The sequence below is a fragment of the Zonotrichia albicollis genome, chromosome 7 (genome assembly GCF_047830755.1).
Source record: "Zonotrichia albicollis isolate bZonAlb1 chromosome 7, bZonAlb1.hap1, whole genome shotgun sequence".
In the NCBI taxonomy this organism is placed as follows: Eukaryota; Metazoa; Chordata; class Aves; order Passeriformes; family Passerellidae; genus Zonotrichia; species Zonotrichia albicollis.
The window spans coordinates 45178406-45202183 of record NC_133825.1 but is presented as its reverse complement, the minus strand read 5'-3'; the positions used below and the strand labels follow the sequence as shown (position 1 = coordinate 45202183).

The 23778-nt window shown below is 44.0% G+C and overlaps 1 protein-coding gene across 1 annotated transcript in view; it reads right to left on the bottom strand.

Annotated features, from left to right (window-relative positions):
* GRK5 (G protein-coupled receptor kinase 5) overlaps window positions 1-23778 on the bottom strand; it is a 153477-nt gene that overhangs the window by 70457 nt on the left and 59242 nt on the right. The window contains exon 2 of the mRNA XM_074545308.1: window positions 20821-20916. Coding sequence (XP_074401409.1) covers window positions 20821-20916 — 96 coding nt within the window. The remainder of the gene's footprint in view (window positions 1-20820; window positions 20917-23778) is intronic.

Sequence of the window (23778 nt, the reverse complement as noted above, 5' to 3'; positions counted from 1 at the left end):
ATTATTAAAGGAACGTGATTGAGGTTGCAAAGCTCAGCCTTAAGACCCAGGAAAAACCTAAATTAAAGTTGCTGGTGCAGCCTGAATGCCACTGCTCACTGTTCTGGTACAGTCTGTAATTACATCACTGCAAACTGCTTTTCCCACAGGGCCTTTCCCTCATTCAGTGCACAGGACAGACAGTGCCTAATAATGAGCAGCTATTCAGTGTTTGGTGCTCTCCTCTGGTTCAGTGTGTGGCCCTGGACTGTATTTACTGCACACCAGTCAGGCCTGCTCTGGAGACACAGTGATTCATCTCCCCACGGATCTTTCTGTGACATCTCCAACACAGCCCTTAAATATCTCAGGTGTATTCATGGATCTATTTGCACCCCACCTTTGGGAGACAGAGACTCCCATTTTGCAGATGGGGAGCTGAAACATGTGAAGCTTAAGGCAAAAAGTGTCCACTGATTGGTGCTACTTGATTTTCTGTGTATTTAACTTTAAATGCTGTTCTCTCTGTCCAAAGCCAACCTTCCATTTGCTTCAGTTGGACACGTTTGTAACCAAGACCCAAAAATCTCAAGGCAGCTACTCAGAAAATGGAAAAAGCACAATTAGAGGCCAACTGTGAAAAACTAATTTTAAGTGACTTGCCTGTCATCACATAAGATCTATCCCTGTCCAGTTCTTTAGTATGCTATTCAATTGCTTTGGCTATGAGACCATTTCCTTTGATGCTGCAAATCCCCATTTAAATTTATCACACACCTTTTACCTCATGCCGTAAATGAGTCAGCCATTCTATGCTCCTTTATTAGACAACCCAGTTCCAGCCCCAGACTAACTCAGGCTTTTGAACTGACAGCATTAGGGCTCCTGGGGAAGAAAATTAATTACTTGATATATATATACTGAAAGATTAATTTAAGCTGCATAGGCAGACTTAATTCAAAATTTATTTTAGGTGCTCATTGTTTTAACACATATTTTTTGCACGCTTAATTTCCTAAGCTTTTAAGGAACTGAAGAAAAACTGAAGAACAAAACCTGCTGTGGACCAGTGAAGAAAATCTTGCTCATTTGGAAGAGTTTACACAAAAGGCTGGGAACTTTCGACTTGGCAACTTGAAGAATGTTCTTTTAACACAGCTTTTCTTGAGCTCTTTGCTAAGTTTTCTTTGAAACAGAAACTCCATCATGCTGACACTCATAGTGATACCCATAGCAGCAGAGCTGACACAGGGGTGTCAGTGTATCTGTTTGTGCTGCTTGTGCTGGGAAAGAAGCTGTAAATTGTGTTGGCTGATCATCCTGGGCTCTCTGCACTCTGTGGACCATGACTGCCCTATTTTTTCTTTCACCTTCCCATCCTAATTTTGCAGCAGTACTGCTCCTCCATTCTGCTTCCTCTAAGATGATTTCCTCCATTTCTACACTCATTCTCAATCTCTTTAGACAGTGGATCCCAATTTCTGCCCCATCTGATCACAGCACTTGTCCTACACTGACAGTGAGAGCAGTACAGGTGGGATATGGATTCACTGCACACCAGTAACTCTGCAGCACCTCTCCAAGTGCCACCCTTTGGGAGATATCTGCAAGACTTTGAGGCTCAGTCTGAAGCATCTGCTGTCTTTCACTGGAGGGAAAAGCATGGAGAGACCCTCAAGATGGGATCATTCCCTGAAATCCCTAAATGGCCTCTCCCATTTTTGACCGAGACGATGAGCAGCATCACTGAGTTGCAGCAAAATACTGTTAAATTTGTCAGCTCCCTCTGCAACGTCCAATGCAAATAATATTCTCTGAAACTGCACTAGATCTCATACTTAGCCTGGACATTTAAGGAATAGCTATAATAGTCTTCATTCACCAGAGCTCATTCTCTCACCAGACTGATGACACTTCTTTGTTTTTCTGATCAATCTTGTCTTCCACCTTCAGACTGCTAGTTTTAATAAAACAAAATTAAAAAGAAGGAAAAAAAAACCCGAAAAAATGTAGCACAGAAAATATCCAGCATGGAAAATTTCAGTCTACATAATTCTGGCAAGATCTTAATCTTACAATGTCCAATATTGGACAAATTCAATAATGGATGGTGCTACCCAGCCCACCAGTAACAGCAATCCTTATACAGAAGATTTAGCTTTGGGAGAAGAGTTGTTATTATTTATCATGTGTTACAGGGCCAGTTTGGGAACCTTGACTTGGGAGCCTCACTGGATGCTGACTGCAAAACACTCAGAGGATGCTATCTTTGAGGGTCATATGGGAACCAAAACACAAACAGCTTCTTTTCCCAGAGTTTTAGCCTAAATAGATAAACATAAAACAGCAGAAGATGAGGAAAAATAAGAGTGACTGCATAAGACTCATGAAACGTTTTTATAATTTTATGATTTGTAATAATCAAGTATTTCTGTCAGTTTATTGGGGATTAATATCACCTTGCTTTCCTTGAATTCCATTCAGTTCTTACATTATACATATTCCACATGAGCACTCTCTTCTCCCAATACCTCTGGCACAAATCTGAGCCTCTCTGGTAAGGACTCATAAGGTTATGAATGTCTGGACAGCCTGAGTAATGAAAGGCCATTTGGGGCCGAACCATTGACCACAGCTTTAACTTGCCAGGAAGCATAAAACATAAAATGTAAATTAGGTACTAATAACCCATTTTTCTTCTAAATCCCTGGTACAGATGCGCAGCATGAAGCACAGATTATGTTTTGAGAGAGATTTTGGAATAATTTGCAGTTAAAAATATTGCATGGGACCTTGTGTTGTGGCCTCAGAAGAGACTGAATTGTGAGTTGTTACTGCTGCCCTTGAACCCACTTCAGTCGATGGAAAGTTTCATTGGCACCTGGATTTGTTGCTTTGGGTAGCTGCCTAGCTACCAGCAAAACCCAGCACATAATGCTGTCATCAGGGAAAGGGGAATGTGCAGTCCAGCAAGCAAGACATGCATGGAAAAGTACATTTCTCCCAGCATGTTTTGCAATCTCCATGCTATTCCCTCCCCATCTTCCTTTCCACTGATCTCATCTGTGGAGATGAAGTCAAGAAGAAAATTTAGGAAGTAGCACTTGCAGGGCAAGATCATTTTACTGCCTGTGCATGACCAGCATCATCCTTAACACAGCTTTGACCCTCTGGATGGGGCCAACCCCATGTGAAACAACAGAAAATCAGGAAAAACAGCTCCTCAGTGTGTTCCTCAGTCAAGGGATCTGAAGGCAGCTTGAGGTTGGCTGGGCACATTTAGTTCCCATGTGACTTTGCCATTGTTGTGGTCTTGGATTCTGCCGGCAACAGTGTGCATGAAACTGCTGGGAAATGGAACTACACGTTATGCAAGTCACAGCACAACATTTCTGTCGTGCTGCTTTCAGAACACATTCAAAGACATGTCCTTCATGTGTGAATTCCAACCTCCAGCTGCTTTATGGAAAAGGGCTGGAGCTATCAGTCCCCTCTCAGAAACCATTTCTCTTTTTCTGCTCACTGCAGCCCAGCTATAAGGAAATGACCGGCTTTCATCTTTTTCACCTCAGCCCAGGAGTATCTAAAAATATAACCTGTGGAACTTGCTTCTTGAATTAATTATGCTTCAGGTAAAAATAAAATAAATGTGCTTGGCCTTAATGAGATCTGCAACTGCTTCTCCATCTCATGGCACGCATCATTTTTAAGCAAAACCTGGATCCTTGTTATGTTTAAATAGGTCAGGGCACCTGATATGGCTGAGTCAAACCACTGCTCTACAGCTCAACAATTTCCACCATTCTTTGCACCTAGAAAATGAGATAATTCAATCAATACTTTTAAAAAATAAATAAATACCTGGTTTTGGCATGCAAAGAGGGGAAACGTGGCTATGCCACTGATGCAAGACTTAAAGAGAAGGCAGGAGTAGATCTCTACTGCACCTCTGCAGAATTGCTTTCCTGGAATAGATAACTCCCCCCAAAGAAGCAATGCAGGGGAAAGCAAACTCATTTCTCTTCACTCACTCTTCCTGGTAATAATTTGTAGCATTATTACTAATAATGATTATTTTACTGTGTGAATGGCTAATCGTGGCACAGAAGCAAGAACATATGGAGGGGAGCATGGTGCTAGGCACTGAATAAACACAGAAAAACAGGGCAGTCCTACCCTGATGAGTGGAAAGGTTGAGATAATACAAACAAATATTCATTGCTTTTGGACGCCTGTCAGAGACACCTTCCAAGCCTTCTCAGGTTCAACCACTACTGTTGATGTAGAGAAAGAGAATCATGACTTAAACAGGGAAAGGAGGAGACTCCTAAAAACACAAAACAGAAACAGACTAAACAAGCCTCTTGAAGAAATATGCATTTGAGAAACTACCCTGATGGAAAAGATCTGGCTTTTTATCCTTCCCCCGCTGCCTGGACCTGTGGCACAGCAGCACGCTGGAGATACATCATGTGGTAACTCAGGGACACCAACATGGCAGGAAAAGCAACAATGCTGCAAGAGCAAGAAAATAAACCTTGAGATAAAGAAAAAAACAAGGAAAAGAATCCACAAGGTCTGGTCCAGTGCACACTATCACATTATTGATGTGAATCGTGACTGATCCTCAGAGGAGGGTTGATGTGCCTCTCCATAAATCAGGTCTTCAGGGTATATACATTACTAGCAAAGGACAAGCACCACAGTTTGCTTTCACATAATGATCCAGCAATGGCATTTAATTGAGCAGAATATAAACACCCAGGCTGGAATTTAGCCAGGACACTACATTTAACATCCTACTCTAAATAAGAAATTCCATATAGGCTGCAGTGTCCAAGCAGAGCAGAGACAAGCTAAAGTAAAAGATCTCCTCTGATAATCCCTCTCACAACAAACTACACAGACGAGAATTTATAGCCCTGGGCAACATTAAGAGTTGAGTTGACCCTGGCTGCAGCTGCCAAATGTGGTGGAGCACTTGGAGAACATTTGCTGCGGATGACAGCAAGCTTCTTTTGTCTTGGAGTGTCCTAGCTAAGTCTCCCCTGGGGGGAAAAAACCAAACAACCATCTGCAAGAGGTCTTCCACCCTGTCCTGCTGGCCTGCTTCCCTTGACTGATCACTGTGCTCTCAAATGAACTCACTCATAAATGTGACGACAGCCTCCCCGTTTTTTGGATGTCGGACTCTAAGCGAAAGGAAATCAGGGTGTTTGGAAAGTTGTCACCTTATCCTCTGCCAGGGACCAGGAGAATTTTCTTTTTTCATTTTTTTAGGAGTGGCCAAACCACTTTTGAATCACACAGTCAACATGGTGAGCATGGCTGCCTTGCCTTGCTTTCCCCAGAACCAATCTGCACTGTTCAACGACAACGGCATGTGCAAATACTGGCAGGAAGTCAGAAAAAATATGACAGGAGGAAGATGTAAAATTTCCAGCACAATTAAGCAAACTGGTTTGGGCTACTCTCATCAGTTGAGAGTAATTAGATCAGTAAGAGTGGCCAGACCTGGCTTTAGTGTGGAATAATCTGCTTGCATCTCTCACAAATGATATTTCCACTGAACAGACCCAAGACAACGCTCCCTTTGCCTTAGGTGTCTGTGTTGACCAGGCTGATTTCATCCATCCTGTCACCTGGTGCTGCCCTTGGCACAGCCTCACTGAAAGTACTGTAGCACATTATTCAGATAATTCCCCTCTTCATCCATCATTGTGAAAAGTCTTACAAATGTTGCAAGATAGTCCAGGAATTCATATAAAGTCCCTTGATTTCAATGGGAACTGTTTTACTGCAGAGATCTCCAAAGCAGATAATTTATATAATTGAAATGGCCTGCTTCTCTTTTTTTACCAATTCAGCATTCTTGAGAGACAACATTTTAATTTGTTATCTTCCTAAGTTTTTTATCAGATCTTCCTGTATTCTTCACTCCAGCCTTCACATAATTTTTTTATTAAATAACTGAAAACACCTGGTATAGACCAGGTCTTTCTGCATGTACTCAGAGGAGCCCAATGACTGTGAAAAACTCAGCAAGCAAGGCCAGAGCTTTAAAATTTCCATGTGGGCATTCACATTTCAGTTGGAATATATTTGGGTTCGACAAAAAAAGTAAATAGGGAATGTAAGAAATCAATAATTAACAAGATCTGTTACTGCCCACAGCTAAGGCAGAGACCACCTTTTACTTGTATCTGGGATCACATCACATCTCACAGCTCTACATCAGTCCAGCTATATGGCATTGACTTCATTCCTGGATCCCACAGGCCTCACTGTCCATGAGCAGTTGGTTGTTGAGATCTGGGTGAGAGCAGAAATTTCAAAGAACTACAGTAGGTCATTAATAATAAGAATAAATGCCTGAGAGAATGCCTTAAAACAACCTTTCTCTAAAATTAACAGGAGCATAAATTTCACTTGCTGCAAATTAGAGACCAGGAGGTCCAAGCACGATCCATTTTCTAAGCATTCTATTTTAAAGTAGCATAGATCAACACCATGAAATGGCAGTGCATGTACACTTTGAAATAACAAATGCCTGCTAGTCTGTGCCAGCTGCAAAGGGCAACAGCATGAAACTCCCTGGCACGTTCCTCTTCTGGCTGGGGGAAGCCTCTCACAAACGTTAGATGCTCCTGCTACCTCTTCACAAGGCTGTGCTGCCACTGTTTTCCCATGCCCACTGCATTAACCACGTGCAATCACACCTGTAATTCATGGGCTGCTTGCAAGGGCCCTGGGCAAACAGCTCCTGTGAACTCAGCCAAAAGATCACAAGGACTTCCACCAGCCCAAAATCAGAATGCCTCTTGTGGTGCTGATTTTGCTCTTCTCCATTTCATCTTGCCTTCTCATGATGGCTTTTTTATGGTGTCATTACCTACCATTTAGAACCTCATTTCTTTTCAGACCTACCACCACATCTTCTAAGGAGAAATCATAACATTTCATAGCAACATAGGGATTCTAAGTCACGCCCACCAAATTAAAATATGCCAATTCAACAGAACTCTGTGTGGATATGAAGTTGGTTTTCCTCCCTGGCAGCTATCAGCAAGCAAGGTCGTCTCTGTAAAATGGAACTTTTAGTTCTTGAAAGCTCTGAAATGGAAAACTAGGAAAGCAACAGCATCACCTTTGCTACTGCTGCTGCAGAGGTAGAAAATTAAAACTTTTTATGGCTTTTTTATGGTGGCAATAATGTTTTCCTACTCATCTCATGCTGCCTGAGACATAAGCTTTTGTATTAACTTTCATACTTTGTATTCACTTTTGTATTCATTAGCTTTTGTATTCACTTTTCCTTGAACTAGAGCACGATCTTTTACCATGGCCAGAGCTCTGTTGCTCTCAGATGTTTAACCCTGATCTGTTTGATTCCAGGGCTGAATACGACCCAGAGTCCACATTCCTTGTGCTGACTGATAACCTCCTCCAGGCCACAGAGAGCTATTTGCCACAGCAGTGCTCCCACATAGGTCAGCTGTATTTATTACTGACCACATGGCCTTCCCCTTCTCCAGCAACAGAAGCTGCAGAGCAATGCCAGGCTCTGATTCTCTGACCCCAAGGACTCCATGGGAGATCCACACCATTCCCAGTTTTATTTCACATGCAGAGCTCAGACAGAACATCACATCTGGATATCCCTGGGTGCCCTCTTGGGCAGCTGAGTGACAGGCCAATCCAATAGGATGCAGAGACATTAACTAGAGCTTTCAAGCCTGAGGTGAGGAATAAAACTCATTTACTAAAACACAATGGAAAAGTCAGCACTTATGAGAAGCCAGACTGAAGGAGGCTGTTCTGTCACTCAGGTTCAGGGCTGGGCTGGATTTGCCAAGTATTTTTCTCCTTATGGCTGATGAGGAAACTGTGGGCTTGACATTTGACTGTGGACCTCTCTGCAGTGACTCTGCCTCTGCTGGCTCCCCACAGCCATCTCCCCTTTCAGATGGCTGAGAGCAGCAGGATGCTTTGCAATGGATTTTTCCTGCTCAGCCCTGCACTGCACAGGGTTCCCATGGCTGTCATTAGCTGGGAGCTGAGTTCCAGCTCCCGTGGAAAACCCCACACCATAACAGCCTAAATAGCAGACATCTGCTGTCCCCTGCCCCAGGCCATGTCACTGCACTGGCTCAGCAGTGTGGGCTGCAGCTCTGCAAACACTCCTGGTGCAAGGGTTGTCTCCTCTGGAATGTGCTTCCCCATTTCAGCTCCAGCAGCCTGGATTTCATGACCCCTCCCCAGGTCATCCTGCAGGGTCCATCTGCTTTCCCAGGCTCTGGAGGGGAGGAGAACTGTGGGGAATTGTAAGGCTGCTGTAGTAAAGGCTTAGCTGTAACACAGCAGGGAGAGTTTGTGCCCAGAGACATTGGCTTGGTGGGTAGAAATCACAGTGGTATTGAGTAAATCCGCCCAGAAAGCAGAATGGGGAACTGTTACTGAGCTGAAGAAGCAGACACTTATTGACTTTCTGGGACAGGAAATAAAGGGTTTTTACAACCTGATAAGTAAAACTGTCCTGATTAAGGCTTAAAGTCTATAAATTAAAAAAGAGGACTAGGAGGAAACACAGGACTTATGTCCTAAGAAGACAGAGGGATAGGGAAGTCCATTACAGGATTGTTCCAAGAGCCTACTTAAAATATTGAACTGATCCCTCTGCCTTCTAGCTCCTCAAAAGAAATCACCTCTTACATCATGCCATTCAAAATGAATTATGCTTTCAATTTTCCTTGTTTCCTGCTATATTCATATTAAACTATTACACCGTATGCAGGAAAGAATCCAGCAAAAGCAGCTCAGTGCATGCTAGGAATGGTTTTCTTCAGATGGCTTTAATGCTGAAGACAAAGGTCAGCAATTTCCCCCAAACAAAGCACTGGAATTTAATCTTTCCTCTGCTTGGGAGCAGCATGATTCCACAGCCTTCACTGCGTTCTTCAAATACATTCCTACTGGAGAGCAGGCCTTTAAAAAACCTTTTATAAAGCTGGGGTTTTTTTGCTCCCTGAGAGACTTGAAGCCATGAATACAGTATTAGGGAGCTGCCAAGTTATCTGCAGAGGACCTCCACCACTTTACCTCTTCCAGAGATTCTTGTTTAATTAACGCATTCCACAAGCTGTAGGGCTCCTCACAGCTGAGGATTCCTTCTGGAGGATGAGGGCACGGACAGTTCACACCAAATCCTGCAGCCCCCTGAGCAGCTTTTGGCATGCCAACTGCACAGCCTGGAAATGCATCCCAGAGCAAGGCATGAAACCAGCAAACTGCGCTCTGGAATTGGGAAGGAAGGGGAAGACAGCTGGAAATGTGCATTATTTAAAATGCTGTAGGATGAGAAACAGATGCTGGCATGGCATTTGTGGAGTTGAAAGTCACCCAACTCACGCTGCCAGTTGGCAAGCTAGGCTGGTATCAAACCCACAGCTATGCAAAACCCACCACCACAGCTGGCACCCAGGCTGGCAGAGCTGGCCAAGGGCCACTGGAATGTTCCCTCTCCTGCCACTGCACCTCCACCCTGCACCAGAGCACACACAGGGAACTCAGACTGCACCTGCCTGGGACATACACACAATATCTCCCTTTCAAGGGCTGTCTGTGCATCACCAGGACCTAAATTTGCTTAAATCAAGGGCAAAAAAGGCAGGAAGAAAAGCAAAGGGATGTGTTTGCTCTCTGATTTGTCTTGATGACCCACATCTCACAGGCAGAGCCTCCAGCTGAACTCCCAGTGCCTCCTCTCTCTGAGGCAGTCAAAGGAAAGGCTTTCTGATCCCTACCCAATGCCTGCTGTAAGTGGGTGAGCTGGCAGCAAGATGAGATTCCCTTCCTCATTGCTGCCTACCAAAAAGGGAAGCCCTGGAAAACTGCCAGATCTGAGGACTTGTTAGGGAAATACGAGTTTGTTGATGGGAGGCAAAAAAACAGATGAGGCAGAATTCCACATAATTCTGCCAGCTAAAGCATTGTTTTGACTTGCATCAGTAGAAGGAAGCTATCAGCTAATTTACACAAAGAATAAAGGCTTTTGGGGAGATGTGATTTAGTATCATCAGCCTCCAGCAAAGAGTGAGACAGAAGGCTAAAACCATAGAGTCATGGAATAGTTTGGGTTGGAAGGGATCTTTGAAGGTCATCTAGTCCAATCTCCTGCAATGAACATGGGGGTTTAGGAAAAAATTATAATTTGTCCTTGGGGATGGAGAAGGACAAGTTTTCTCATTTGATATGAACAAGGAGAAAATAAAGGAATATCCTACCTATGCTAAGAGTTACAGTGAGCACTAATGGAGCACTCTGCCGATTTCAGTCTATAGGTGCTTTACTGGGAACTGGTTGTGGGTGATGGTTACTTTCCACTTAGCTCAATGGTGCTGTTGGGAACAAAATCCCATCCCTTTTTTTGAACGGGGATGGCAGGTCTCCATCAGAGCTCCTTCAGGATTTGGAGCAGAGGCCAGAGAGTGCCAGAAAACTTGCGAAAACCACACGGCTGCAGGGTGGATCCGTGTCTTCCCTGTCTCTGTGCTGGCCCTGCTGTAATCCCAGCCTGTGCTGGTGCACAGAGCCCTTTGCAGAGCACACTGGGAGTAACCACAACCTTGGGTGACCTTTGCCTTGGCAGCTCCTCTGAAGTTTGAAACTTCGCGTTGCCTCCTTTTGCTCCTTGAGATCTCACCTAAAGAAGATGATTTTTAACTCATAAGAAAGGTCCCTGCGCCCTGAGGAGACTTTGATGTAGATTCTAAAAAGGACATTAGTGCCAGTCATAGGACTTGGGGCTGTCCATGGCAAAGAACAGGGAGAAAAGGCTGTAATTCTCCCTTGCAGCTCTGACCACTGATTCATAGTCACACTGGCATAGACAATACTGACACAGACAATATTTTTAGAAGTTGGTTAGGGTTTTTTTCCATAGAAGATAATGAGGTTATAGTGCCCCATGGACACCCACAGTCTCCTGGGCAGGGATGAAAGCAGTCTTAGAAGGGAAGAGCTTCTACCTTGGAGGAAGAAAGCCTCCATGGAGCTAAGGACAGTCATGAGGCCTACTCCCAGCACTGGGGCTGCTTAACAGCAGCTCTTTTCATGCTGGCTCTTCTCCCACAGGCAGAACGAGCCTTGGGAATACTCCCACTGATGAGACAAAGGGGATGTAGCTTAATTTACCTACAGGGGTTGTAATTTTTATTTCCCACTCTCGGTTCTCCATCCTCCTCAGGCACAGACCTGGGCACACAGAAGCCCCAGGAGCCAACAGTGCTGTTGTTCCCTTCCCAAGGCCAGGTTTGTTCCCTCCCATGTAGGGCCCACTCTGTCACCAGCACAGAGCTCTTTTCCAAAGATTTCCCACCTAGGTACTCATGGTCAGGCTTATCAGGTTCAGCTGAAGAGATCTGAAAAGGAAATCTGAAAAGGATCTTGCTTGAAGTGGCAGGGCTGCCAGCTGGCTTTGGCTTGCTGGAGAGCTGATCAGCATAAACATGTCAAACTTTTCTACATTAAATCAAATATTCCCTGTTATGCAGTAAGTTCCCAACCATGTGTTTCTCTCTTTGGCATTATAGAGTCAGTATTGTACCTTTTTAGACCTCTCTTGAAGCTCAGTGGGCTCATGAAGCCACTGCTCATGAAACAAACTATACCCACACCAAAAGGTCAAATGTGAGGAACCTGGTGCTCAAGAGCTGAATGTTGTTTGTTTGGACTGATCAGAATAGCTCTGAAGTGACTTACACCAAATTCTTCCTGTGCTCAAAACCCATGTTTCTCCATAAGCCATGTTTACAAATGCCAAAAATATTTTGAAGCAGGAGTTATGAAAGCCTGAAAGCACTTACTTATAGAGAGCTGTTTCAACATTGCACATACTTGTATGTAGTGGAGCCAGGTCCTGCTGCTCATGAGAACAGCCTTCACCAATCTGTCAACACTGACCTAACTTGTCCAAGAGAGGGCTCAGAAAATCAATGTGACGTGGAGAGACCTTCAAAATGCCACTGTACAAACACAAAGCTGGTGCAGGGCTGGAGGATGGTGAAATCTGGCAGGTACAAGGAAGTTTGTAACCATCTCCAAAGATTATATTTTTGTGGGTCATTTAATGATACAAAGACTCTCCATCTTTTGAAATCCATAATAGTTCTGGAAAGGTAAAATGCTTCACGTTTTTCTTAATATATTAATTGAATTGCAATTTAAAGGTCTTGGTCCATAACATATTTTTAAGAATTATAAGAGTTCAGAATATTTTTTACCATTTTTCACTGGCTTTACCAATGCCAGGACAACAGGGGGTTCTTCAACAAAATCAAGTATCAGTCTACCATCCTATCCAAACTTCGGAGTTTTTTTCATAGTTTGCATTACAGTATCCTGCTCTATAATTTCATTTCCTTTCCCTAAACTGGACTTTCACTCATCCTTTCCATTAGTTCAGCTAAGGGACAGCAGTTGAGGGAAATAGAGTATTTTATTTCATTTGTCTTAGAATTCCCTGGAATCAGTTTAGCATGGTAAAAATGTGATTAATAAGTAAATAACAGTACTGGCACAACCAGAGGCTGTGCTCAGAAAGGGCCTCATAGCTCCTGCTTTGATCCTGCAGAGTGGAGGTTCTATTTTAACAGCAATATGTAGCAGAATTCATGGCCATGCCCGAATTTCTGACCTACACAGCACAGAGAAATATTTCAAATTATCACCTCCAAGAGTTTCCAAAGCAGCACAGAGTGATTACCTGAAAAATAAATGGAATCTCTCAACAACTTCAGGGACTGAGCCAAACCACTGAAAAATCAGGCCTGGAGCATTCCACATGTGAATTCCCTCATGCTGTCTTGAAATGAAAATGAAAAGATAGGTGTAGGCCTATCTTGAAAACACTCAACCTCTCTTTTCCTTGACAGCTGGAAGCTGTGAGTGCATGGACAGCAATGGGCCATATTCCCACTAAGAGACTTCCCCTGGTGCATGACTGTTCCCAGAAAACCCAGAAACAAAGCCCAGCCACAGTCCTGGAGCCTCTGTAGTAACCAGCAGAAGCCAAGTCAAAGTAACACTTCCTCTACCACTACTGCAAATGAGTTCTTTTCCTCAAGAAGCATTAATTTGGCTAATCCCATCCCAATCCCTGAAAGCCTGAGTGTATCCCCCAAGGTGAGAATGCCAGGCTGCTCACTTCACAGCGTCCCTATAGAGCAGGTCTGGCAGATCTTTTCTCTCCCTTTTCCCTCTCTGCATTTGCCTTCTTCCATTATGAGAGCGTTCCTGCACAGTTTAATTTAAGGGAAGCTTTCTCTCTGACTCCAGCAGAGCCAGCCAAGCTTTGTCCTGCCACCACCTTCCCATCACCACCAGGAGCAAAGCCACAAGAGAGTCCTGCAGGGATAAGAGCAAGGTTTTACCATAAATGCAGCCCTACCTCTCATTCCCCATACCCAGCAAATGCTGAATTGGTTTTAAAATAAATTTCCTTAACAACCAAGTACTACTATTTAACAGGACCCGTGAGCACTTCTATAGCATTTTACAAATCACTGCATAAGTATTAATTAGACTTAATGACTCATATTACCTAATGAGATAATGAAAAACCCTGCAGCTCACAATATCTACTTCTATTTTCAGCAAGAGATGAAATAGATCTTGTAAAAGGATATTCTCTTCTAATTCCCTTCCTGCATATCCCTGTAATAACATTGGAAAGTAATTCAAAGTGTGCAAGTCGTGGCATTTTTTTCCTTCTCAGTTTGCAAAGGTTAATAGAGTCTTTGCCACAAAACACAAATGCAGAAGTTCAGTGATAATATTTGTTCCTTAGGAGGCTTTCTGTTGAAGGATGACTGGTGGGGGCTCACTTTTTGGTAAGGAGATGTGGATTTGCTGCCCGTTCTTTATGGGGAATAGCAAAGTCTTTCTTGCTTGCTTTCTTTCTGGGTTGCCCCTGCCAAGGTAATACTCAATGGATTAAGTCTTGTGAAATAAATTCTGTAAATAGAACGTGGGCTGAGATCATTTCAACTCATTTCCCCTGCGTCCCCTTCCCGTCCTGGAAGCTGTCAAGCACCAGCAGCCTGTTCTCCCAGTGTTAGTCTTGAGTCTCACTAGATGCATAAAACAGCTTGTTTTTCACATATTTTCTGTGATGGCATTAAAAAAAAATTACAAGGAGGGGGAAAAAAAAAAAACCAAACCCCAACCCTTCTCAATTCCACCCATAGCTATAAACTGGATACAGCTAATCTTGCAAGGGCACCAAACATTGCTCTGTTTGTCCACCTTTGAGCACTAGAAACCTATGTTTATGATGGAATTACACTTGAATCTGAAGGATTTTAAAGAAAGGAACTGAACCAACTGTGGGTTTGTAAACAAACACTATGGTTTTGACGTCAGCCATATCATTTCATGAGCTGGAACTGTTTCTATCATGTGGCCAGTTCCTGCCCCTGAAGAGTATCTAATTTAATTTAGATGTATTCACGATATGGGACAGCACACCAAGTCCAAGAAACTACAGGGCAACTCTGCAGGAAGGTCTGTGCTGGAAAGATTGCATAAGCTGTGCTTTGAAGGAGCAACAGAGACCTTTTGGCTCAAGGGAGAGAGGGGAAAGCAATGTCTGCTGCAGAAAAAGAAAAAAGAAAGAAGTGTGTGGAGTGGGCACTGTGAAGGGGAAGGACTTTCTTTCTCCTTTAGAAATGAATTAGTTTGATGTCTTTTTCTGCATTAACATAATCCAAAATACTCTGCATAACTTTTTCCAGAGCAATAAATCCTATCCAGAGCTTTCAGGAGTCCTTCCAACTTTGTTTTCAGTCCTTCTTGGGTTCTTCTCTCTGGTCTTTCTGTGCTGGCCCTGCAGACAACCACCATGGAGGATAACTCATCCAGGAGATCTTCTGTCAGGCATCACTCCAGCATCCATGGGATCACCCACAAGAAGCCCTCAGGTCCTGGTGACCCCAGAGGTGAAGCAGAGCCCCACTCCCTCACCTGAGCTGAGAACAAACACCCAGGTGAGGGGCTGGCACCTGGGTGATGGGAGAACAGCAGCAAAATATCCCTTTGTTACTGCTGATAGTGACTGAATCATGTCTTATGTTGCAGATATCTAAGGGCATCAGTGTGGGAAAACTGCTTTTCACACAGAGCATGATAAATTGCTAAAAACCCCCCAGCCTGGCATCAACTGAATTTAAAGGGACGCCCTGTGTGATAAAAACATTATTTTTGAGCCTACATGTTTACCAGATTGGGCCTTAAATTATATGAATTTCTCTAGAAATATTTTCAATTAAGAGTATAACAACAACAACACAGTATGCTGTCTTACTTATTCATTTAAATCTTTTTACTAGACAGCATTTTCTACTCCAGTAGTTCTAATTCCCCAGGTTTCCAGAAAAGCCAGCTCCTCCCAGAAGTGGTGCAGAGCTCTATGCTGGGTCCTCAGCTCTGGCTGTGCACACACACTCCCAACACAGCGACCCTGATTCCTGCACTTTTGGAAAGCAAGGAGGAGATGGTTCCCCCTGCGGTTATTTAATGCCATGGAATCCTGACTGCTTGCTGAAAAACTATTTCCAATTAAAATGTAAGGGTTTTTTTCCAAGGAAAGCTAATGCCTTCTACCAAAAAAATATTTCTCAAAAACTTAAAACTCTAGTTGTATCCAAAAACACGAGAGCAGCCTTAGGTGCAGGACTCAGACCAATACTACAAGACAATCACAGAAGTTATAACCAGCTGAGCTTGGTTATTTACAGTGGAAGGCAAGCTGCAATTCCTTCCTTTGATCTGTTTGTTGGCTTCAGGATTACATTTCCCAACCATGCTTTTTAATCACTGTAAACATCAGAGGTGAAGAATTTGGTGGAGAGAAATCTGGCTGCTTCTTTGTGTTTTTGATCAGACCGGGGCTTTGATGCCTTCTCCTTCCCCATTCCAGTGCCTGAGCTTTGTATGTGACACCACCACAAGGCCTCAGGCTCTGGGATCTGCACATGGAGAGCATTTCCCTGCCTACATCTCCATCTCCTGAGGGATGCAGCCCCAGGGGTGATGCCCTGCCCAGTGAAGAGGCGCCACAGCTACCTCACAATGAACATGACAGCCCACGCTGTCACTCAGTCTCTCAGGGACTCCCCAGCAAGCCTGGAAATTCACACTTTGCTTTTGCAACACCTCTCACCCATGGGTTTCTCTCTGCAGTGCTGGAAAACCTGTGGAGTCAGGAATCCTGGTGGGAATTCATGAAAGGAGAGAGGGAGGTCTGAGCCACCTCTGAATGAGACACCAGGGGTACAGCAGGAGGCTTTCTGCCACAGGATGGAGCTCAGTGCAGGCTGCAAAGCATTTCTAGGAAGCTCCACAAATACTCAAAGCATCTCAGTCTCATTGCACTGCCAGTTGTGCCTCCAGGCAGATGAACTGCAAAGTGACTGGGAAATAAAAAATGGTGTAGGTGAAGGTCTTGATCATGTCTGAAAAAAGTACAATACCCAAGAGAGTGATGGGGGGAGAAAAGAGGCAGCTTCTGTAAAAAGGGAGCATGTGAACTCTGTGGCTTCAATTTTGTCCCACTTACTCTGTTCACCAGCCCTACAAAGTGTTTCTCACACAGAAGTGTATTTTTAACAAGACAGAAAAGAATGTGGCAAAATTGGAAGCTCGAGCTACTTTTACCCCAGGTAAAAGGCAAATGCCATGCAAGAGGTTGAATGGCAAAGGAAAGATTTTTTAAATTTTTTTTAACCAAGAATGTCCAAATTATTATTAATGGGGCTGATCTTTCTGACTGTGAAATCTAACTGAAAAAAAAAAATTAACAAGAGAAATCCTCAGCATTCTCTTCTACCTGAGCATCCTGCACAACCAGAAACTGCTTTACCAAAGGAGTTAAAAGTTGTCTGCAACAATGCAGCAAATCACTCTGTGCAACAAGCACAGACACATTCTGTGGCAGTTTCCCCACAAGGTTCAATCTATGGAGTAAAAAAGTCTTGATTTATTATATAGCATTTGGACAGTTGTGAATGAAAATTTGCCAAAGATCAGAATAATCAACTCTTTCACCCAGGCAGGTTTTTTTAATGCAAGAAAAAAGCACAGAATGGGTCTGAGCAAAATAAATAAAAATTCCACACTTTTAACCAACAGAACCTTTTGCGTCATTCAGAAATATTTACAGACATCCAGAATCTTTTATCATCAGAAAGACACTTTGGCCTTTCAAATTGCAACTTTTTCTTATAATTTTTTGTTTACTGATGGCCTTTAAACTGGTGGATATCTCTAACTTTTGGCATCTCTTCATGTCATGTCAAATGCAGGATCTTTTAAAGCTGTTCCTTGGTATTTTTTTTCTCTTCCCTTGAAACACCTCTCTTTTGCTAAGCTGTCATCTGTGAGTTTTAAAGATAGCAGAACCCCATCTACAGCAGCACCCATCACATGAGTCATGGTAGCTATGCCTCAAAAATCAGTTTTTATTGACTGACTGGGCCTCTGGTGCCAATATGGAAATCTTCCAACCTGGAAAGGGCCGGCTGTTTTAATACAATTAAATACAGCCAGGAAGAGGGCTGCAAATGGAAACATGCATTAGCCATTCATAGTATACAAGCCTCTCTCAGAGCCCAGCAAAGTGCAGCATCCCTGCTTCCCGTGCTTATTTAATTAGCACACAATGAAGGCCACTGAATTTCCCTGCAAAAGGTGTTGCGTACTTTGGACAAAAAAGAAAGGAGAAAAGAAGTTGCTTTTAAGTCCAGTCCAAAAAAATAGCTCCTTGGCTAAATGGCACTTTTAATAAAGACGTTTCCAATGTTTGTTTATTTATCAAAAAGCAGTGTTTCTCTCGGGTGTTTTGATTTTTATTTCTGTGCACAAGAAGAAGGGGAAAAAAAGGGCTTCACTAAGCAAGCCTTTCAGTGAGACACCAGATGATGGATAGTCAAACACAGAGTCTCCTGTAAACACAGAGGTAACCAAAAGGTATGAACTGACTCATAATTGTGTCAACACAGGTCGCAGACCCTTGGTTTATTTCAGCCTTCCTGTTTTTCACAGATTTCTTTTCACACTACAGTATTTTTTTTAAGACACAGACTCTTTTCAGTACATCTTAGCAGGGTGCAAAAGCACACACGTTTTTACACCAAAATGTGGGCACCTACACACACATGTAGGCTGTACTGCCCCAACTTCAACAGCAGCATTTTCCACCTATTGCTTATGGCTACATTAAACTAAGCTGTACAGTCCATGACTGCTCTAAATCAAAAAGTCCATCCCATTCCTGCCTCCTGCCTTTCCCTGGAGGCTCTTGGGAAGCATCCAGAAGAGAGGAATACAACAAAACCTCAACAGCCTAGTGCTCCAGCTCATCCAACCCTCCAAGACTTGCTGTGATTTTATTTTTTTTAACCTAAGTGGCAAGACTCTGCCTGATGGAAAATGCTGGGAGGAGGTCAAGCAGCAAAGAGGTCTGAGACGAGCAGAACCTGCCTGTATTTGTCCTGATCTCTAAACAAATTCAATTAGGCTGTAGCCTCTCCCTTGTATAAAGTTTAGAACCATGGTTTGGAAGGTTGGAAAGACCATCAAGTTCCAATCCCCCTAAAAGACCTTCCACTAAAAGCCCTATCCAACACAGCCTTGGAGGAAAAAGCCTTTCTGGGCTCTCTATTTCTGAACTAGAAAGGTAAAAAATTGTTAGGGTATGGGCTGAAGTGCAGACATCCCAAGACATTGAATCCCCTGCATGTCCCACAGCAGCTGAAGGGCCAGGAAAGATGTTCCAGTACATTCCCTATACCTGTGAAGACATTAGTCTGAAATCCTGAGATCCTTTTAAAGGACTTGCAGAAAATAACAAAATAAGAACAGACTAAAGCCAGGGAAATTGTTCTTCCTCAGCAGAGGCAGGAAAAGAAGCCATTTAAGGCCAGATTGCAATGAGCAGTGCTTGTTCCTGGGCGCCCAGGGAGCACAGAGCCCAGTAAAGGGATCTGCAATGGATCCAGCCTGAGCACACACATGAAAAGGACTTAATGCTACCCAAGATGTATCAGACACCCTGCATGAGCCAGGAGAGGTTCAGACAGCTGTTTATCTGGGATGTTTCAGCTTCAGAGATTCACTGAAAATGGCAGAGCCAGCAAAGACAGATAACATTATTCAGGCTGAGCAGTGCCTTATTCCTTGTGTAATTACATCCAGCTCAACTCAGCAAAAACCAGAGTTACAGAACCAGGATTTAGACCTTATTTCCCACTGTAGAAAAGGCAGGGGCTAAAATTCCCAGCTAACAGGTAATCACTGTAATGACTGAAACCAAATCGGCCCAGAGATCCCACAACAGCTCTGGCCTGGTTACATCACCAAATCATTCACTGAAAAAATGCAAAACAAATTACATTAGGGTGAAGCTGACACACACAAAAATGCCAGAAATAGCATTTCAGAAACAGAAATAATTGGCAGACTTAATTTTTTAAAGACTATTTAGTAATCTAGATAGTAGACCTTTGTAAAGAGAGAACATTTTATGCGGAGCCATTTTCCCCTTTGGAAACCAAGGATGACAGAACAATGGGGAGAATTGCCTTTGCAAATTACAACATATTAAGTCAGATTTGCTTCCAGCAGGTTCTGTACCTTCAGAAATTGGTCAGGCTTTGCATGTTTGTCAGCTGGGGAAACCCTACACTCTATTCTCCTGCTTCTCCTCTTTTCTTTACCTCCCTTTAGCTACCACAGAAGGCAAAGGAAGAAAATTTTACTGAGGGAGACCATGAAAAGAGTCTTCCAAACATTCCACATATTTCCTCTGCATAAACATGCTGTGGATTTCTAATGTAAATAGTGCCAGGGCACTGTCACTCAGACCCCAGGAGCTCACCCAAGTTAGACAAATTATGCTGCCCGTTATCTCAGTTGTTACAGATTCTTGCCTTTCATTCATTTCTTGCCAGTGGCTGGATTTTATGTGCAGGGGACAAAAGAAGCCTCAAATGCTGAAGTTAACCTCTTGTGGTGAGACCAGTAATCCTGGGCTTTCCAGGGGAGAATGCAGAAGGAGATAGCTACTGGCCTTGTCTGCCAAGGCAGCAGTCAAAGGAATGCTGAAATTTGGCATGTGTGAGCAGGAGAAATGCAGGGCTGTGAAAATGGACACTGCAAGCTCCCTGCCAAATCTGCAGCATTTGGCCCACATGAATAAAACAACTTAAGTTAAAATAAGTTTTTTGCTCCATTAAGTTGAATAGGGGATGGTGCTGCTGAGCAAACCTGCCTGGCAGAAGCCTGGCTGCTGCTTCAAGCATCATATCCACACTATAATTAACACTAACTTACAGTCAGCAAGGCTCATTTCCTCCCAGATAAGGAGATACTTACTAGAAGGGAATGCAGGATGTGATGAGGGGATTCCTTTCTGAATGTGTTTTTACAGCCACACTAGCAGGGACAGAGGGAATGCCCCTGCCCCACATGCCAGGTGTTGTCCAGCTGTGAAACCCCTTTGGGTCCTGGAACCTGTGCATGGAACACAAAGGACCTGGATGCTGCCAGCCCCATGCCCTGCCCTGCTAGTGCAGCATCTCAGCCTCTCTGTCTGGTCCACAACCCCTTCGGGAACAGAAAATCAGCATTTTTTGCATGGCAGCACCACAGGAGGAATGTGCATTGCATGCCCACCTGTAAACTGACTCCCTGTAGTGATGAGCAGCTTTAATGCCATTCTAATGAGCCAGTTCTGATAGAATCTTTTATTTATGCTGTGCTTCCAAAGAAGGGAAAAGCTCTTACCTATTGTTCTTCGGAGATCTTCACACTGGCTAATGTGAGGGAATTTCAGGATTTCCTTCCACTTTTTGCTTTTGCCTTTGCGTTTCCCTCCACCCCCTGCAGAGAGAGAAATACCAGGATTAGATGGCTTTGGGGACATAGAGTTTACCTGCCCAGTCACAGTTCTTATGGATACCATTGATGATTAAAGCTGAGACACTGTGGGTTGATGTACAACAGATCTCTGGAAGTGTTCAAGGTAAGGCTGAATGGGGCTCTGAGCAATCTGGTCTAGCAAAAGAGATCCCTGCTCATGACAGAGGGTTTGCAACTAGATGGCCTTTAAGGTCCCTTCTAAGCCAAACCATTCTATGATTCTATGATACAGATCAAATCTCAACCTGTGTGAACTGAAAACAGACCAAGGAGGTGGCATCTGCCAGAAGATCAGCTCACTGAAAGTCAGTGGACTTGCTGCCCACCAGGTCCAGCTGAGATAATAGCATCACCTCTTCCCCAATCAAGAGCCATTTCACACAAGTCAAACCATCTTGTAAAATTACAGTTCACACCTTTTCAACACAGATATATCCCCCTTCTGGTTTTGGGACAAGCCTTGATTCTATCCCAAAAAAGTGCTGAAAAGAAGATCTGAATTCAATTCCTGCCATCATCCCATCCTGCCATGGCACTACTGCTGCTCTTACACACTCTGGTCACTGCTGCTTCCACAGGACAACTCTCTGACAAAATTAATAGCTTCATGAGGAAAAAAATCACTTATTGGTTCTTCTTTCTGTTCTGCTTGGAGAGGCTGTGCAGCCAATGGAGGAGGAGAATCCCTGTGGACATGAGAGCCCAGATGCAGACTGGGATTCTCTGAGCCCCTGTATTTACTGCAATTCAGTCCCTGCACACAAAATCGGATCCACTTGAGTCAATTTTGCATGCACTGGCATGCTGAATGACTAATTCAGAGCTGAGTTAATTCTGTAGAGGGGTTGGTAGAGTCACAATTGCAGATTGAGAGTGTCTTGGGTCCTGCATGACATTACAGGCTAAATTAGGAGAGCACTGACTCAAGAAGTAGCAGACCATCAGAGAGAAAAAGGAGCCTTGGAAAAAAATCACATGTATTGCTCTCTGTGGGGCATTTCTGATCACACTGTCATCTTTGGCACAGGAAAGCTTCTTTTGAATCTCACCTTTTATTCCTTTGCTTCTGATGGCCAAAGGTTTTGCCATCATAGAGTCTGCCTTGAATTATTTTAAACTCCTTATTGGCAGGAGCTGATTGTATTTCTGCAGCATGCAATGTAGAGCTGAGATGTCTGCACTGGCCCTGCAGGAACCAGCTTGTTTGGACTTTCAGGAGCACAGCCCTGCTATCCTTTCCAGGAATCAGACTGCAGGAAAGCACAGAGAGCTGTGACTGCCTCCCACCACACAGCATTCTGCAACATAGACATACCCCTTGGGTCCGTCATGAACTCTGCTTCAAATCCCCCATCAGTGCATCCCAGCCACTGCTGCTGAAGTCATTTCCTCCCCATCTCTCTGCCCACAGCATCAGAGAGCTTGTTCTGCTCTCTTGGTCCTGCATGCTGAGGGCCTTAGGTGAACTACAAAGTGCTGCTAAGCACTTTGTGGGCTGGGGAGAGCTCTGTGATCATCTGTTCACCAACTTGTGGAGCACATCTGCTCCCAGATGGCTCTGCCCTGGCTGCCAGTGGCCACAAGGGGCTGGATTCAGCAACCCTAAGAGTCTTCACTGGTGTTCATGTCCCCAGAAGCCCACTCCTGCCATCCTGCACAGTGGCTCCTGCACGCCAGGCTGCCACCTCCACTTGCTCCTCCTCTCCTTCTCTTCCAGGGGCATTTTCCTTTGTGCTCCTGCCCTTATGCCTCATCACACTGTACTTACACTTCTGTCCCTACACCCTCCCTTCACATACTCCTCTGGGAAAATGATCCTTCCACCAGGAATTCCTGCTTCCTTCTCTTCCAGTTGTTCTCTATGGCTGCATTTTCTTCTCTGAACCATTCTTCCCTGAACTTTTCTTCTCTTTCTGTTTTCCTCACACTTATCTATCTTAGAATCACAGAATCCTACAATACACTGAGTTGAAAAGAATCCATCAAGGTAATTGAGTCCAGCTCCTGGCCCTGCACAGGACACCTCAAGAAACACACCTGTGCCTGAGAGTGCTGTCCAAATGTGTTTTGAACTCAGATAGGTTTGGTGCTGTGAGCCCTTCCCTGGGGAGCCTGTTCCAGTGCTCTGCCACCCTCTGGGTGAAAAACCTTTTCCTACCTAAACCTCATTTCTGTGACCCTCATTTCTGTGCCCCTCATTTCTGGCTGTTGCCACTGCAGCACCTCTGCCCCTGCCAAGGGTCAGACAGAGATGCTGCTTGGGGCAAGCAGGAGCTCTCTGCTCAAGGGATGCATTTTCAAACACTTTTGGACACAGGAAGCAGTGGGGGTCAGCCAGGTGAAACCATCCTTTAGGCTAATCTGCTCAACACTGGTACATCTTCACCCACTGAAGATCTACCCTGTAAGCACTAGAGATTCCAGAGCACACCTGCTTCTCCAGCCACCTTTACAGAAGTCCTCCCCAAAAGGCTCCATCTTTAGCAGCACCAAGCAACACAGAATACTGCAGAATAGCCCTTTGCTCTAAATGACAGGTCTGAGATTTGTGCAGAGGTGATATGATCCTGCTAAGCTGGGCCAGAACATCTTTAAAATCCATTCAATGTAAAATATGTATCGATGTATTTACATGGAATGATGTATTCCTGACATTAAATTCCCATCAAAACCAGGGAAGGGCTCTGTGGCCCCCCGTTACAACCGTGATCAATACAGCCAGCATGTTCCCTTCTCTTTTGTGGCTATCCTCCAAAAATAAGCAGCCTTGCCTGATGAATCATTTGCTCTTAGCTGAGCGTGAAGCAGCGTTCCTGCTTTGCT